The sequence below is a fragment of the Hylobates moloch genome, unplaced genomic scaffold (genome assembly GCF_009828535.3).
Source record: "Hylobates moloch isolate HMO894 unplaced genomic scaffold, HMol_V3 SCAFFOLD_6, whole genome shotgun sequence".
In the NCBI taxonomy this organism is placed as follows: Eukaryota; Metazoa; Chordata; class Mammalia; order Primates; family Hylobatidae; genus Hylobates; species Hylobates moloch.
Genome location: NW_026652281.1, coordinates 72045651 through 72062240, shown reverse-complemented (window position 1 = coordinate 72062240; position 16590 = coordinate 72045651). Strand labels below are relative to the sequence as shown.

At 40.3% G+C, this 16590-nt stretch overlaps 1 protein-coding gene across 6 annotated transcripts in view; it reads right to left on the bottom strand.

The window, feature by feature from the left end:
- The window catches only part of IQCK (IQ motif containing K), a 142047-nt gene that overhangs the window by 55156 nt on the left and 70301 nt on the right, over positions 1-16590 (bottom strand). For 3 of the 6 annotated variants that reach the window (XR_009214144.1, XR_009214145.1, XM_032157032.2), the window contains exon 7: positions 14784-14868. The exons of the other annotated variants lie outside the window; for them this stretch is intronic. Coding sequence is in view for 1 of the 3 variants with exons in the window: in XM_032157032.2 (XP_032012923.1) it covers positions 14784-14868 (85 nt within the window). In the remaining 2 variants the exon portion in view is untranslated. The remainder of the gene's footprint in view (positions 1-14783; positions 14869-16590) is intronic. 6 annotated transcript variants of the gene reach the window in all.

Sequence of the window (16590 nt, the reverse complement as noted above, 5' to 3'; positions counted from 1 at the left end):
GGAGGATAGTTTAAACTCATGAGTTCAAGTCCGTAGTGAGCTATGATTGCACCACTGCACTTCAGCCTGGACAACAAAGTAAGACCTTGTCTCTGAAAATAAAAAATAAAACATTTTAATTATCATGCTAACTTGGTGAGCTAGACTGGGCAGCTATTATTATTCTTCATCTAAAGAGAAAAAATGTTGTGATTTATCGTTCAGTGATTTGTCCTGGATCATAAAACTGGTAGGTAGCGAAGTCAATTCCAATACATCAGTGGGTCTCAATCCTGGCTGCATGTTAGAGTCACCTGGGAGCTATTAAACAACACCAATCTCTGGCTGGACGCGGTGGCTCACGCCTGCAATTCCAGCACCTTGGGAGGCCGAGGTGGGCGTATCACTTGAGGGCAGGAGTTTGAGACCAGCCTGGCCAACATAGTGAGACCCTGTCTCTACTAAAAATGTAAAAATTAGCCGGGTGCAGAGGCGTGCGCCTGTAATCCCAGCTACTCGGGAGGCTGAGGCAGGAGAATTGCTTGAACCTGGGAGATGGAGGTTGCAGTGAGCTGAGATCATTCCACTGCACTCCAGCCTGGGTGACAGAGCGAGACTCTGTCTCAAAAAAACAAACAAAAAAAACAAAAAACGAACAAACAAAAACCAACAATAACAAACCTATCTCTTGTTCTCACTGTGACCAGTTGAACAAGAATCTCAGGGGAATAAGACCCCAGGTATCAGAAATTAAAAACAAAATCTTTCAGTGGATGGCTTTGATAAACAGTGAAGCTCGAGACTATCACAATCCATAGGTTCAAATAAACGAGTCTTATGTAAAAGTCATATGTGTTTATTCATCAGCAGAGTTAAGAACCCCTTCCTTCATGTTTCTTCTCTTGCTGGGTTCTACAGTGGAATACTGTTCAGCAATAAAAAGGAAGGGACTACGCACACACCCAAACACGTGGGAGAACAGCAAACACATGGAGCCAAGTGAAGGAAGCCAGACTCGAAGGCTACGTGATGTATGACTCCATTTATGTAAGATGGTGGAAAAGGCAAAAGTATAGGAGCACAAAACAAATCAGTGATTTCCAAGGTGAGATGGGAACCTGCTTGGTGCCTTTGAAGAACTTAAAGGAGGGCATTAGTTGGCTTTTTAAAAAGAACCCCTATTCAGGAAAATAGAGCCAACAACTGCAACAACGATAACAACAACAGCTAATATTTCTTGTGGATTTACTATGTCCTTGGCACTGTGCCATGTCCCTTATGTGGACTGAAGCATCTGATTCAATCTTCATAGGCAGGAATTATTACTCCCATTTTACAAACAGAAAACTGTGGCTCAGAAGTTACATAATCTGCCCATAGTTATTAAAACCCATTTATGCCTATGTGGGAGTTATTTATATCCTACTGCTCAAAGTCGTCACTAAAGTCTGGTTGCAAAAATTCAAAACATTGCAATCTCAGGCATAAATGGGTTAATAACCTGACACGTTGGTATTCAAACAGGTCTGTCTGCTGCTAGAGCCCATATTATTAACAAATTGCTATAGGGCATGTTTTACCTGGAAAAAAAAAAATAAGTCTTTCTCTTCAGCCACAACTTTGAAGACAAGAAAGTTAAGGCCAGTAATGAGAACTTCAAGTGACCTTTCAGAAAAAATAAAACCTGTCATGCCTAATAGCCCAGCCAGCTGCCCAACTTGGAGAAAACTCTCTCCCTCTCAGTGCTGAGCCTTAAGTTGTAATTTCTGCTTTTTGTAGAAAAATATGGGAGGAACTACAAAACCTTTTATTTGTATTGTTTAAAGGTCCTTTCCATACGTGTTTGGTTTTTATCCTGAGCTGTTTTCATCATCTATTTTCTACCTAACTATGTAGGCCAGATCTTCTCTAAATAGAAAGGAGTGGTTTTTCAGAATAAAAAATAAAGTTGAATCAAATCAAAACACACCTGAACACCCACCACTTTTAACTGAGTCTTCTGAATGCCCTGCCTTTTAGAATGTCTGCTGATTCAGTGCATGTTCTCCAGTGAAGTATAACACGTGTGGCGTGGAAGGCTTTCTCTGTGAGGCCAAACTGTTCTCCAGATGACTTGCGGTCTATGATTTCTTGTCAGTTAAGACTGTGAAGAGGCTGGGTGCAGTGGCTCATGTCTGGAATCCCAGCACATTGGGAGGCCAAGGAGGGAGGATCACTTGAGCCCAGGAGATCAAGACCAGCCTGGGCAACATGATGAAACCCCATCTCTACAAAAAATACAAAAATTAGCCAGGCATGGTGGAGTGTGCCGTCATCCCAGCTACTCAGGAAGCTGAGATGGGAGGATCACTTGAGCCCAGCAGGCGGAGGCTGCAGTGAGCTGTGATTGCACCACTGCACTCCAGCCTGAGTGACAGAGAGAAAGACCCTGTCTCACAAAAAAAAAAAAAAGAGAGAGAGAGAGAGAGAAAGACTGTGAAGACTTGTAATAGGAGGTCTATAGGCAAAAATCCTCAAACTTCTCTGCTAGTGAAAATATTATTTAACCATAAGCACTTATTGTGTACATAGACACACACACACACAGCCCAAACTCAAAACCAAAAACACTGTTAGACTACGAAATACAAAACAAGATGATTTTGGAATTTCAGAATGAACAGAGTACACTAGCAATCAGATTAAAATAAAACAAAGAACACTTTCCAAATACTATTGTTTCAAATTTTTTTGCATATTTACACACACACACATAAACACACACTCCTAAAAAGGCTCAGAAAAACTAGTCTAATTATGTCAAATTTTAACTAAAGAAGAAAAGAGTAAAAAATATGATCATGGTAGAATATAGGTTTCTAAGTAAATAAAGTTTTTATTACTTTGTAAAAGCCATATATATTCTTTGTAAATAATTTTAAAAATATAAAAACAGAGAGAATAAAAACATCACTCCTTATCCTGCCACTGAACAATCACAATATTTTACATATGTCTTTGTAGCCTATTTTCCATATAAAGTTATTTTTTACATAGTCATAAAATAATCTGCATATGGCATTTTATTCATTTTTCACTTAGTAATACTATGGGCAATTTCCATCTTGTTACCATGGCTGATGTTGATTATTTTTAGTGTTTAAATAATACTCTATGGAGTAAATTCCCAATGTTTATTTTATAATATTATTATTGAATATTAAATATTATTGAATATTCATGTTTAATCTAAGATGCTGCATAAATTTCAGGAAGAAAATGCAAATTCTTGATCAAAACAGTAGTGCTTCTGTATGGTATCACTGATACACGCTCCATTGACTCATCCAGCCTCCAGCTAGCAGAGGGGTTTTATAAACCATAGGCTAGCAGCTGGGTAAGCCAGCGGGATTTTAAAATGTGTAGCAAGTGGCCACTCAACTACTATTTCCCAAGCTTCTCCAAGCCTCAGATGTCTAATACATATGGTTTTGAATGGTATCCCCAAGTTGTGCAGTGCACAGCCCACACAACTGAACAAACTGGTCCTCCCTTCTCATACCCTCTAGCATGGTGTCCTCACAACTCCACTCTCCCGAGACATGCATCACGTTCCCAATCCCTTCCTTTCTCTCTCTACTTTCCTATCAAAACCTACGGCTAACATACACTTGCATACATTGCTGGTGTGCATACAGATTGGTCTAGGGGTTGAACTCTAGCCTCTCTAAAGGGTAATTTATCAATAATGATCTGAACTCTTGAGAAACGGTACTTATTCTTTGAGCTATCAATTCCACTGCCAGCAATTAATCTGGAGAAAAATTGGACAAGTGTGCAGACATATGAACGAGGATGCTTTTGGGTTTTTGGTTTTCTGTTTTTGTTTTTTGTTTTGCTCTGTTTTATTTGAGAGACAGGGTCTTTCTCTGTCACTCAGGCTGGAGTGCAATGGCATTATCATAGCTCACTGCAGTCTCGACCTCCCAGGGCTTAAGTGATCCTCCCACTCAGCCTCCTGAGTAGCTGGGACTACAGGTGTGTGAATTCGAACAATAATGTTTTTCACTGAATATATAGGAGAGGAAACGAGAATGTCTAACCACCTATGATTAAGTTATGACTAAATGTATTCACTGTGTGTGTATATATATATATACACATTTGTAAATATACATTATATATACACACATTTATAAATATACATTTATATATATATACACATTTATATATATATATATATAAAATAAAATATAGGCCAGGTGCAGTGGCTCATGCCTGTAATCCCAGCACTTTGGGAGGCCAAGGCAGGCAGATCACCTGAGGTCAGGAGTTCGAGACCAGCCTGGCCAACATGGTGAAAACCTGTCTCTCCTAAAACTACAAAAATTAGATGCATGTGGTGGTGGGCGCCTGTAATATCAGCTACTCGGGAGGCTGAGGCAGGATAATTGCTTGAACCCAGAGGCGGAGGTTGCAGTGAGCCAAGATCACGCCACTGCACTCCAGCCTGGGTGACAGAGCAAAATTCCATCTCAAAAATAAATTAAAAAAAATATATATATATATATACCATAGAAGAATTAAAATTTGTGAGGTACATCTTTGTGGGGCAACAATGAAAGATATTCCCAGTATATCATTAAGGAGAGAATGCAGGCTTAAAAAAGTGTTTATAATCGCAATTTTGTAAAAAAAATTTTTTAAATTTCCAAATAGAAAAAATTCTAGAAGGATGAATATTATATATTTTTAAAAAGCTTATATGCATTGCTGGGCACGGTGGCTCACGCCTATAATCCCTACACTTTGGGAGGCCGAGGTGAGAGGATCCCTTATGTCCAGGAGTTTGAGACCAGCCTGGCCAACACAGTGAGATCCCTTCTCCAATTTTTTTTTTTTAAATTAGCCGGGCATAGTGGCACATGCCTGTAGTCCCAGTTACTCAGGAAGCTGGGGCGGGAGGATTGCTTGCGCCCAGGAGATTAAGGCTACAGTGAGCCAAGTTCACACCACTGCACTCCAGCCTGGGTGACAAAGTGAGACCCTGTCTGTCAAAAAAAAAAAGACCCCAAAACTTATATGCATTATCTATTTTTTCCACAAGTGATATGCATTACTTGCACAATTAAAAAATATATATAAGTTTTAGACAAATTTGCTTGTTGAGGTAGGCTCTCCTCTCCAGCCGTGGCCAAGCCTCCAGCTGACATAGGACGGTCTTTTCCTGGGACAAAGTGAAATGGCTGCTCTGTACCATTGGGTCCAGATTTTCATTTTGTGCCAATATCCTCCTTTGTGTGCAAGTAATAAAGAGTCTGGATATTTTCACACTGAAAATTTTATTGTCAGGACTCTAGGCTGTAGGTGACCGAAGTATTTTTTTTTTTTTTTTTTGGTGATGGAGTCTGGCTCTGTCGCCAGGCTGGAGTGCAATGGCCCGATCTCAGCTCACTGAAACTTCCTCCTCCTGGATTCAAGTGATTCTCCTGCCTCAGCCTCCCAAGTAGCTGGGATTACAGGCACCTGCCACCATGCCCAGCTAATTTTTGTATTTTTAGTAGAGACGGGGTTTCACCATGTTGGCCAGGCTTGTCTCCAACTCCTGACCTCAAGTGATCCGCCTGCCCCAGCCTCCCAAAGTGTTGGGATTACAGGCGTGTGCCACTGTGCCCGGCCTGAAGTCCATCTTGAAGGGGATTCATTGGTATAGCTGAATGCAGGCCCTCAAACGACAAGTTCAGGACCCAGCCCCTTTCTCTGCCTCTTAGCCCTGCTTGCCACTGTGGTCATTTTTCCAACAGGCTCTTCACACTGTGTTAAGATGGTGCTGACAGTCTGGCCTCAACGGTAACCCCAGTGCAAAGAGGGCTGCTCTATCCCAGCCACTCCAATGAGGATCCCAGAACGGAGTCTCACTAGGTCTGATTGGCCTGATTTCCGTCTGGTGCCCATCACTAAGCCCTATAGCCAGAAGGATGGAATACGTGTCCAGGCTGCCACAGCCCCTCCACATCTAGGGTGAGATCTGTCCCACCCTCAACCTTGTACTCTGCTGATAACAAGCTGTTTCTCCTTGGGGGTTCGCTGATTTACCCTAGGTCAGTTCGCTCAATGCACAGATTCTTACTGTTCTCTGCAAGTGGAGATGAGAAATCTCCGTTATCTTATTTTATTGGTTTTTTTTTGTTGTTGTTGTTGTTTTTGCAAGGCCTCAAAGGGGCTGCTGTAGCAACCTGGCACTGTATTGTTCATCAAATAATGGGTAATGATTGATGGACTTTGTAATTCTCAGTTGTCACAACGCCTGGAGGGGGAGCTGATGTTGGGAGGAGGGGAGGATTGCTAATGCATGCCACCGTGGGTGACTCGGCTGAGTTAGAATAAAACAAAACAAATGAGTAGAAGACATAAAACACCACGGGCGCTTATTTAGATGGAATACATATTCAGTAGATTTATCTGGTCTCTACTTCTAAAATCATTAAAGAAATTTCAATCATGATGGCCCATAAGAACCTCATATTTGAACTTCACAAGAAAGCAAGGTTTTTTTCTTACCATTTGTATCCAAGATTTCATAAACCAAAGAACACCAGTGATGCAATAGCGCATGACTTATCACCAATCACACTTGGAAAAGGAGAGTTTTCAGAAGAGGACCAGAATTCATTCACAATATTAAAAAACTAACACTCAGTTTTTGCACTTCGAAACAATCTGACTTTTCTTTCTTTCTTTTTTTTGAGACAGAGTCTCACTTTTGTCCCCCAGGCTAGAGTGCAATGGCACGATCTTGGCTCACTGCAACCTCCACCTTCCAGGTTCAAGCGATTCTCCTGCCTCAGCCTCCCGATAGCTGGGATTACAGGTGCCTGCTACCACGCTCAGCTAATTTTTGTATTTTTAGTAGAGACAGGGTTTCACCATATTGGTCAGGTTGGTCTCGATGGTCTCAAACTCCTGACCTCAGGTGATCCATCCACTTTGACCACCCAAACAATCTGACTTTTCAACCACTAGATTTGAATTTTGAATGAAGAAACAGGCCAGGCACAGTGACTCACACCTGTAATCCCAGCACTTTGGGAAGCTGAGAAGGGTGGATCACTTGAGGCCAGGAGTTTGAGACCAGCTTGGCCAACATAGTGAGACACCATCTCTACTAAAAATACAAAAATTAGCCAGGTGTGGTGGTGTGCGCCTGTAATCCCTGCTACTCAGGAGGCTGAGGCAGGAAAATAGCTTGAACCTGGGAGGCAGAGGTTGCAGTGAGCCGGGATCATGCCACTGCACTCCAGCCTGTAAGACAGAGCAAGACCCTGTCTCAATAAATAAATAAACGATGACAATGTCCACTTCTACAGAAGTGCTTAATGTGTAGTCATAAATATCCAGGACCTATTTAGAATGCTAATTACAAAATCACAGCTACCAACAATGGTTCACTACAAATAGCCTTTCAGATCACGATGTCTCTGTTAACGTGGTTGGTTAAAATATATTAATATTTTTATGAGATGTCTGGCTTGTTTTGTGTTAGATGGGTGAACATGTCAGATTTCTGGATTTTAAAACTTCATGGCATGAAAATTATTCAGCCTTCAAAAGGAAGAATATTCTGACACATGCTACAACATGGATATAACAACCTTGAGGACATTAGGCTCAATAAAATAAGCCAGTCACAAAAAGACAAACACTATATGACCGCCTTTATATAACATACTTAGAGTCGTCAAATTCATAGAGACAGAGAATACAATGGTGATTGCCAGGGGCTAGGAGGAGGGAGAATGAGAAGTTATTATTGAATGGGTACATAGTTTCAGTTCAGAAAGAGGAAAAAGGATATGGATGGTGGTAATGATTGCATTATATTGTGAATGTACTTAATGCCACTGAAATGTACACCTGAAAATTAAGATGGTAAATTCTGTTAGATACATTTTGCTATACACACACCCCCCCCCCAAAAAAAAAAAAAAAAAAAAAACTTGTAGAAAGACTCTTTTTTTCCTTCAGGGCATTTGAAAGAATATAAGTAAAAGATTTGTTGTTGGCAAATCGAGTAAAACCTACATGGCAGTGGGTAAGGACAGAGTAAGGGAGCTTCAAGATTCATTTCGTGAATTCCTGAAAGTCCCTTTTGCTAGTCATAGGACGTTTACTTTTTACTGCCAAAACCAGGTCAAACATCAAGAACTTGTATCGAAAGAACACATGGTCAAAAGGAATAAAATGATGACTTGCTTTATATTTTTCCCCATATTATTTGTTTATTTTCTCTTATATAATTCACATGACACAAAATTCACCCGTTTAAAGTTTATCATTCAGTGGTTTTCTTATATTCACAAACCTGTTCAACCATCACCACTAAGTCCAGAACATTTTATCACTCCAAAAAGAAGCCCTGTAGCCATTTGAAGTCACTGATTCTCCCCTTTCTCCAGCCCCTGACAACCACTCATCTAGTTTCATCTGTAGATTTCTCTATTCTGGATATTTCATTTAAGTTGAATCATTTACATGTAAAAATGCGACCTTTTCTGTCTAGCTCCTTTTACTTAGCATAACATGTTTTTTTTTTTTTTTTTGAGTCGGAGTCACGCTCTGTCGCCCAGGCTGGAGTGCAATGGCACGATCTTGGCTCACTGCAACCTCCGCCTCCTGAGTTTAAGCAATTCTCCTGCCTCAGCCTCCTGAGTAGCTGGGATTACAGGCGCCCGCCACCACGCCTGGCTAATTTTTGCATTTTTTTAGTAGTGATGGGGTTTCACCATGTTGGCCAGGCTGGTCTTGAACTCCTGACCTCAGGTGATCCGCCCGTGTCGGCCTACCAAAGTGCTGGGATTACAGGCATGAGCCACTGTGCCCTGCCTCCTTTTACTTAGCGTAATATTTTAAGGATTCATCCATTTTGTAGCATGTAGCAGCATTTTCTTTTTATATATGAATGTATCACATTTTTTTTTCTCCTTTCATCAGTTGATGGGCATTTCAGCTGTTTCCATTTTTTGGCTACTATGAATAATGCTTCTATGAACATTCATGCACAAGTGTTTGTGTGGACAGATGTTTTTTAGTTATCTTAAATATATACCTAAGAGTGAAGCTGATGGATATAAAGTGGATACTCTATGTTTAACTCTTTGAGGAACTGCCAAACTCTTTTCCAAAGTGGCTGCACCATTTTACATTCTCATCAGCAGTGCATGAAGGTTCCAAGTTCTCCATATTTTCACCAACACCTGTTATTGTGTTACTGTCTTTTTGATTATAGCCATGCTAGTGGATATGAAGTGATATCTCATTGTGGTTTTGATTGTATTTCCTTATGACTAGTGATGTTGAGCATCTTTTCATGTTTTTGGCCATTTGTATATATTCTTTGGAGAGATGTCTACTCAAATCCTTTGCCAATTTTCTAACTGGATCATTTGTACTTTTACTGTTGGGTTGTGAGAGTTCTTTATATATTATAAATACGGGACCTTTATCAAATGCCTGAACTTGCAAATATTTTTTCCTGTTCCGGGGGTTCTTGTTTCACTCATTTCATGATGTTCTTCGAAGCACAAAATGTGTTTTTAATTTGATGAAGTCCAATTTATCTATTTTATTCCTTTTGTTGCTTTTGCTTTTTGTTATATAAACTGTTGCTTAATATAAGGTCATGAAAATTTACATCCATGCTTTCTTTTAATATTTTTATAGTTTTCATGCTTTCATTTAGATATTTAATTAATTTTGAGTTTTTTTTGGTATAAGATATGAAGTAAGGGTCTCACTTCATTCTTTTGCATGTGAATATCCAGTTGTTCCAGCATCATTTGTTGAAAGGACTATTCTTTCCCCCATTAAATGGTCTTGGCACCCTTGTTGGAAATCAATTGACCATAAATGTAAGAGTTTATTTCTGGACTCTCAATTCTATTCCATTTATATACACATTTATCCTTATGCTAGTACTACTCAGTTTTGATTATTACACTTAGTAGAAAGTTCTGAAATAGGGCAAGGTGAGTCCCCCAACTTGGCTCTTCTTTTTCAAGATTGTTTTGGCTGTTTTGGGTCCCTTTGCATCTTTATACGAATTTTAGGACTGGCTTGTTAATTTCCCAAAAAAAAAAAAAAAAAAAAAGACCCAGCTGAGATTTCGATAGGCATTGTGTTGAATCTGTAGACCAATGTGGGGAGTACTGCTATCTTAACAATATCAAGTCTTCCAGTCAATGAACACAAGATATCTTTCCATTTGATTAGTTTTTCTTTAATATCTTTCAATGTTATATAGTTTTCAGCACGCAAGCCTTGCACTTCTTTTGTTAAATTTATTCCTAATATTTTATTCTTTTAGATGCCATTGCAAATGGAATTATTTTCTTAATTTCATTTTCAGATTGTTCATTGCTAAGTGTATAGAAATTCAGTTGCTTTTTGTATACTGATCTTGTATCCTGCAACCTTGTTTATTAGTTCTAATAGGTTTTTAGTGAATCTTTACAATTTTCTATATAAAAGATCATGTCATCTATGACTGGAAATATATTTACTTTTTTGTTTCCAATCCAAATGCTTTTATTTCTTTTTCTTGCCTAATTTTCCTGGCTAGAACCACCAGTACTATGTTAAATTGAAGTGGCAAGAGAGGACATCCTCCTCTTGTTCCTAATCTTGGGGGGAAATATCCAGTCTTTCACCATTAAATGTGATGTTAGCTTTGTGGTTTTCCTAACTTTATCAGGTTGAGGAAATCCCATTCTATTCCCAGTTTGTTAAGTGTTTTTGTCATGAAAACATTTTTAACAAATACGTTTTCTATATCCATTGAGATGATCTCTGGTTTAAGTTCATTTCTAATTAAACAAAATCATACTACATTCTCTTTGTAAAAAAAAATGTGTTCAGTGTGGCTGGGTGCAGTGGCTCACGCCTGTAATCCCAGCACTTTGGGAGGCCGAGGCGGGTGGATCATCTGAAGTCAGGAGTTCGAGATCAGCTTGGCCAACATGGTGAAACCCCCCGTCTCTACTAAAAATACAAAAATTAGCTGCATGTGGTGGCACGCACCTGTAATCCCACCTACTCAGTAGGCTGAGGCAGGAGAATCGCTTGAACCCGGGAGGTGGAGGTTGCAGTGAGCTGAGATCACGCCACTGCACTCCAGCATGGGTGACAAGAGCAAAACTTCGTCTCAAAAAAAAAAAAGGTGTTCAGTATACATAAGGCTAGAGTCTTCCTAGTTCTTTCCCAACTGCCCCAAGGTACTCACTGTTGTCAGATTGCTGTTTCCTTTTAGCTAATTTCCTATCTGTGTGTGTGTACATGTATTCAAAATATACAATATGCTTTAACAAAAAATGGCATAATAGTATCAAATTAAATTTGGCCTAAACCTGCCGCCATGGATCATAAACTGCAATCTATGAGAGTATATTTTTGTAACAAGTAGCTGAGTCTCAGCCAATCACAGTAGACAAGCTTCAGTCAATTGCAGGCTGCCAACTGATGAGACCGCGTCCATATTAGGCAATGCCAAACTGTAACCAATCAAGCTGTTTCTGGATGTCATTTCCACTTTCTGTCTATAAATAAGGCCTGCCTAGGTTGCTGGGTAGAGCGCTCTGAACCTCTCTCCTGGTTCTGAGTGCTGCCTAATTCATGAATTGTTCTTTGCTCAAATAACTTCTGTTAAATTTGTCTAAAGTTTTTCTTTTAACAACGTATGTATGCAGTTTCCTCTCCCCGGAATACCCTCTTGGTCCCAGCTGACATACCAGTGCCCACCTCCTCTTTAAGATTCAGGAAGTCTCTCTTTTCTGTGGTGCCTTCTAAGGTCATCCATACATCAGACATCTTTTCCTTCTAGTGATGGCTCAAAATTGTTCCCCCTTTTGTAGTCCCCTCTGGTTATGATTTTAGCATAGGAGGTGTTTAGATTCGAACAGCCTGAACTTTCATACAGTATACACTGATATCCCCCTAAACATCTTTTTAGCTATAAACACATTTATAGCTATTGTGTGATGATGGTGCTATAGCCACAGTTAAATTTCGAGCCACTCTGACATCTTTTTATATGGCAGCGTTTGTTGGTATGATAAGTGGAATTCAGTCGTCTTACAGACTGCTTTTCATGCTGTATTCATATCACTAAGAATGAATCCCAAAGCTCCTTGCGTGTGGAAGGATGAGGGTGGGTGGAATCTTACCATGGGAGAATCAGGGGCGAACAGTTCCCCTTTTGCTGTTATATACTGGTTACATACTGGGTTTCTGGGTATGATTTCATTTGAAATAAACAGCACATACCTGTTTCAAGGACAGGCTTGAAAATGACTATTTTATTACACTTTGCTCTTACCTTTTCTTTATTAAGACAGAGTCTCACTCTGTCACCAAGGCTGGAATGCAGTGGCACAGTCTCGGCTGACTGCAACCTCCATCTTGTGGGTTCAAGCGATTCTCGTGCCTCAGCCTCCCAAGTAGCTGGGATTACAGGCATGTGCCACCATGCCCAGCTAGTTTTTGTATTTTTAGTAGAGACAGGGTTTTGCCATGTTGGCCAGGCTGGTTTCAAACTCCTGACCTCAAGTGATCACCTGCCTTGGCCTCCCAAAGTGCTGGGATTACAGGTGTGAGCCACCACTCACAGTCTGCTGTTAACATTTCATAAAAATAGAAAAGTAAAACTGCTGATTCTAGTGTAACAAGTATAAGTCTCACAAATCAAAGATGGAATTCAAGTAGTATCTGAACGCCAGGAATATTTTGCCTTGGTTAGACATCCCTGGATGTAAGCTAACCTTCTGGTGTTCAATGAAGAAAAAAGACCACATTTATAAAATATGTATGAAATACTGAAAACCTACATTATAAAAAACTATGTCTAAATCACGGGGAATAATAGGGGTTTCTGTAACAGGGTGTTTTTGTTTGTTTGTTTTAACTCTTTGGGCATAGACTGCTCCTTTAATGTGCAAATATGTTATTTAACTTTCACACTTCCCTTTAGCCCATGGTTTCTGGAATGCACCATGCACAAAAGGAATGGAATAACTGGACAGTGTTGACTCATGCAGTAAGCTCTTGTGTTCAGGGACAGTTCCACCAATGGGCATGTAGCAAATATTTGTTGATTAATTGTAGCTTGTTAGGATTAATCCAACTTCTTAATTGATAGCTTTTTGCTGAGGTGTTTATCAGAGTCTCTTTTTCCTACACCAGCTGTGTATGGAGTATGAAGAGCTTTGGCCTCTATGGAAATCCACTGGGACCTTTCCTTCTGGCAGTGTTTGCCACTGCTGATGTTAAATGTAAGCTCATTCCATGATATCTGATGCTCAGATTTGGGGAAAGTCATCTTGCTACCTAGAACGGGAGCTTCATGGAAGCTTGTTAACATTGACACACTAATTGCCAAATAATTGGAGAGGTTGTATACTTTTTGGAATGAGATACACACGCTACTCTCATATGTATTTGGTGAGAACTTCTTACATATGACAATATTATCAGGAGTTTTGTTTTGTTTTGTTTTTTGAGACAGGGTCTTGCTTTGTCACCCAGTTGTCACCCAGGTTGGAGTACAGTGGCACAGTCATCTCTCACTGCAACCTTGACCTCTTTGGCTCAAGTGATCCTCCTGCCTCAGCCTCCCAAGTAGGTGGGACTACAAATGCCCACCACTGCACCTGGCTCATTTTTGTATTTTTTTTGCAGAGACAGGGTCTCACTATGTTGCCCAGGCTGGTCTCTAACTTCTGCCTCAAGAGATCCTCCTACCTTGTCCCTCCAAAGTGTTGGGAATACAGGCATGAGTCATCTTGCCCAGCCAGGATCAGGAGCTTTAAAAAAAGCTTACCTTTTCATCTAGAAATTCCACTTCTAGGATTCTCCTATATAAATGACCAGATGAATATGCAAAAGTGACTGCACAAAGGTGTCTATTGCAGCATTTATTACATAATAAAAAATAATGTAAATAACCTCGAAGTCTCAAATAGAAAAATGGTTAAAAAAGACAAGTTATAAAGGCAAAGGCTATTTTCTATGTTAAGTATTTATATGTCACTGTGTGAATTCAGATTTTTAAAGTTTGAAGTTTTATACCAAAATGTTAACAATAATTATCTTTTGGTGATGGAGTTATCAGTGACTCAAAAATTTTTATTTATTTTATCCGACTTACCTGAATTTTCTAGTTTTTTTTTTTTTCTAAAATGACAATGTAGTTTTCTCTGTATATATGAACACAGGCTAGTCAATCCAACTTTAAAAGGTTAAGAGAGTACTTTTAATAACTACAAAATAAGTTTTGGTAAAAAGTCCCTGTGGTTTTTTTTTGGAGACAGGGTCTGTCTCTGTCTCCCAGGCTGGAGTGCAGTGGCACAATCTCCACTTACTGCAACCTCTGCGTCCTGGGCTCAAGCCATCCTCCCACCTCCGCCTCCCAACAGCAGCTAGACTACAGATACGCGCCACATGGGCTAAGTTTTGTATTTTTTTTTCTTTTTTTTTGGCAGATATGAGGTTTCGTCATGTTGCCCGGGCCGGTCTTGAACTCCTGGGCTCAAGTGATCCTCCCACCTTGGCCCCTGCAAAGTTCTAGGATTACAGCCATGAGCTACTATGCCCAGCCAGTTTCGATAAAAATTCTAAATCACTCTTTAAGACCCATTTTACAGAGAATCCTATTTCTGAGGTCTGGATGTTAGTTATAATATCCTGTTCTGAGCTCATCTAAGGTTTCCCCTGGACCCTCCACCTCACAAAAGTTCCCCATTAAATCAAATACCGCAGTCGCATATGATTCTTACCACATAGGCTCTCCAGAAGGATTGAATGTAGAGGGCTGCTTCCTCTTCTGTCAGCAGGAGGGAGAGTGTGATTGGCGGCCGTGGGCTGAAAAGCAATAAAATGGTCATACGCCCATGAGAATCCAGTCCTTCAGTCTTGGCATTGCCTTTGACAACATAATGACCTCTCTGATTAAGTGCTTCATCCATCCCCTTTCTTAGCAGGCAACAGTGTCATTTTAGATAGAAAAGTGTATGCTTGAGTTAGCATTTATTATTTTAAAATCCGGGAAGGATTTTTTTTTAAAAAAGCATAATCTTAAATCATTGTTAGCCTATTTTTCTTTTGAAGGACTCAGGCTGCTATACTTGCATTTTAGTCCTGAAGGTGCAACATACATGTTACTGACATGAGACTATTTGGATACCATGCAAGAGACAGAGGAGCAGCCGCCTTTATGTACTGCAGTATGACTAAGACATAATAAAGAGCTCTTTCTCCAACTTTCCATTGAGGTGGGCGGATCACGAGGTCAGGAGATCGAGATCACGGTGAAACCCTGTCTCTACTAAAAATACAAAAAATTAGCCAGGCATGGTGGCGGGCGCCTGTAGTCCCAGCTACTCGGAGAGGCTGAGGCAGGAGAATGGCGTGAACCCAGGAGGTGGAGCTTGCAGGGAGCCGAGATTGCGCCACCGCACTCCAGCCTGGGCGACAGAGCAAGACTCTGTCTCCAAAAAAAAAAAACAAATAAAAGAAATTAAGGACTGCAGTTCATTTTTAAGTTCTGCTGTTGTTACAGAAACATCAAGGGTTTGGTGTAGGTCTTGCTGCTCACCACACAGAATGCCAATTACTAAACTGATGAGTATTACCAGGGAAGAAGGCTCTAATCTTAATCGAGTGCTGCTGCCAGGAGGAGATGGGATCAGTCTCAAATCCACCTCCCAGAAAAACAAAAACTAGGGGTTTATACAGCAGGAAGGAAGTGTGACAATGTGTAAGAAAACAAGAACTAGGGAGGAGCAAGGAAGCAATCATGATGAATGAGGGCTGTGGCATCTCATTGTCTAGATGTGGTGATCTGATTTTTTTTTTTTTTTTTTTTTTGAGAGGCCTGGGGGTCCTTCCCTGAGGAAGGAACTCAGATAAATTAAGTTGTAAGCCTTAAGGCCAGAAGGGTCAATTTCTATGTTTATCTGAAAACAACAACAACAACAACAAAAACAATGGGACATTGGGTTGGTTTCACTGCTTCATCTTAATAAGAAATAAAATATCTCAAGTGCTGGATCAGTTGATAGTGTCTGCTCTTGTGGGATTTTCATATCATGGGATTTTTTTAAAAATCAAAGATACCACATTAAAAAATCAAGACTACATACTCTTTTTTTTCCCCTAAAAGTTTAACAGGCACTAACTGACGACAAGTTCTTACAAATCTGTCTTAATTCAGGTTCTTTGTTTCCCCCACAGCAAAGCATAGCTACCCCTGAAAAGCAAAGGCCAAGGCTGTTCAGATATAAAAGAAAGAAACCCTCAAGGATATGGATCACATGGAGGCTGCTCCCAGTATAGCATCCCTAGAAATGACTTTGCAAGTAAGGGACTCCCAAGTGCCCTGGCCTCAAAACTCTCCCAAATAACAGCTAGAGCTTACAGTAACTCATGGCACAGACAGGTTGACTAACCTGCCCAAGGTCACACAGCTTGTAGGTGCCTAGTGAGGATCTGGGCCCAGATCTGTACAATCCCAAAGCCCAAGCATCCCTTACCATGGAGTGCTGACACACCAGGCCTCAACTGGGCAAACACATGCAGATGCCC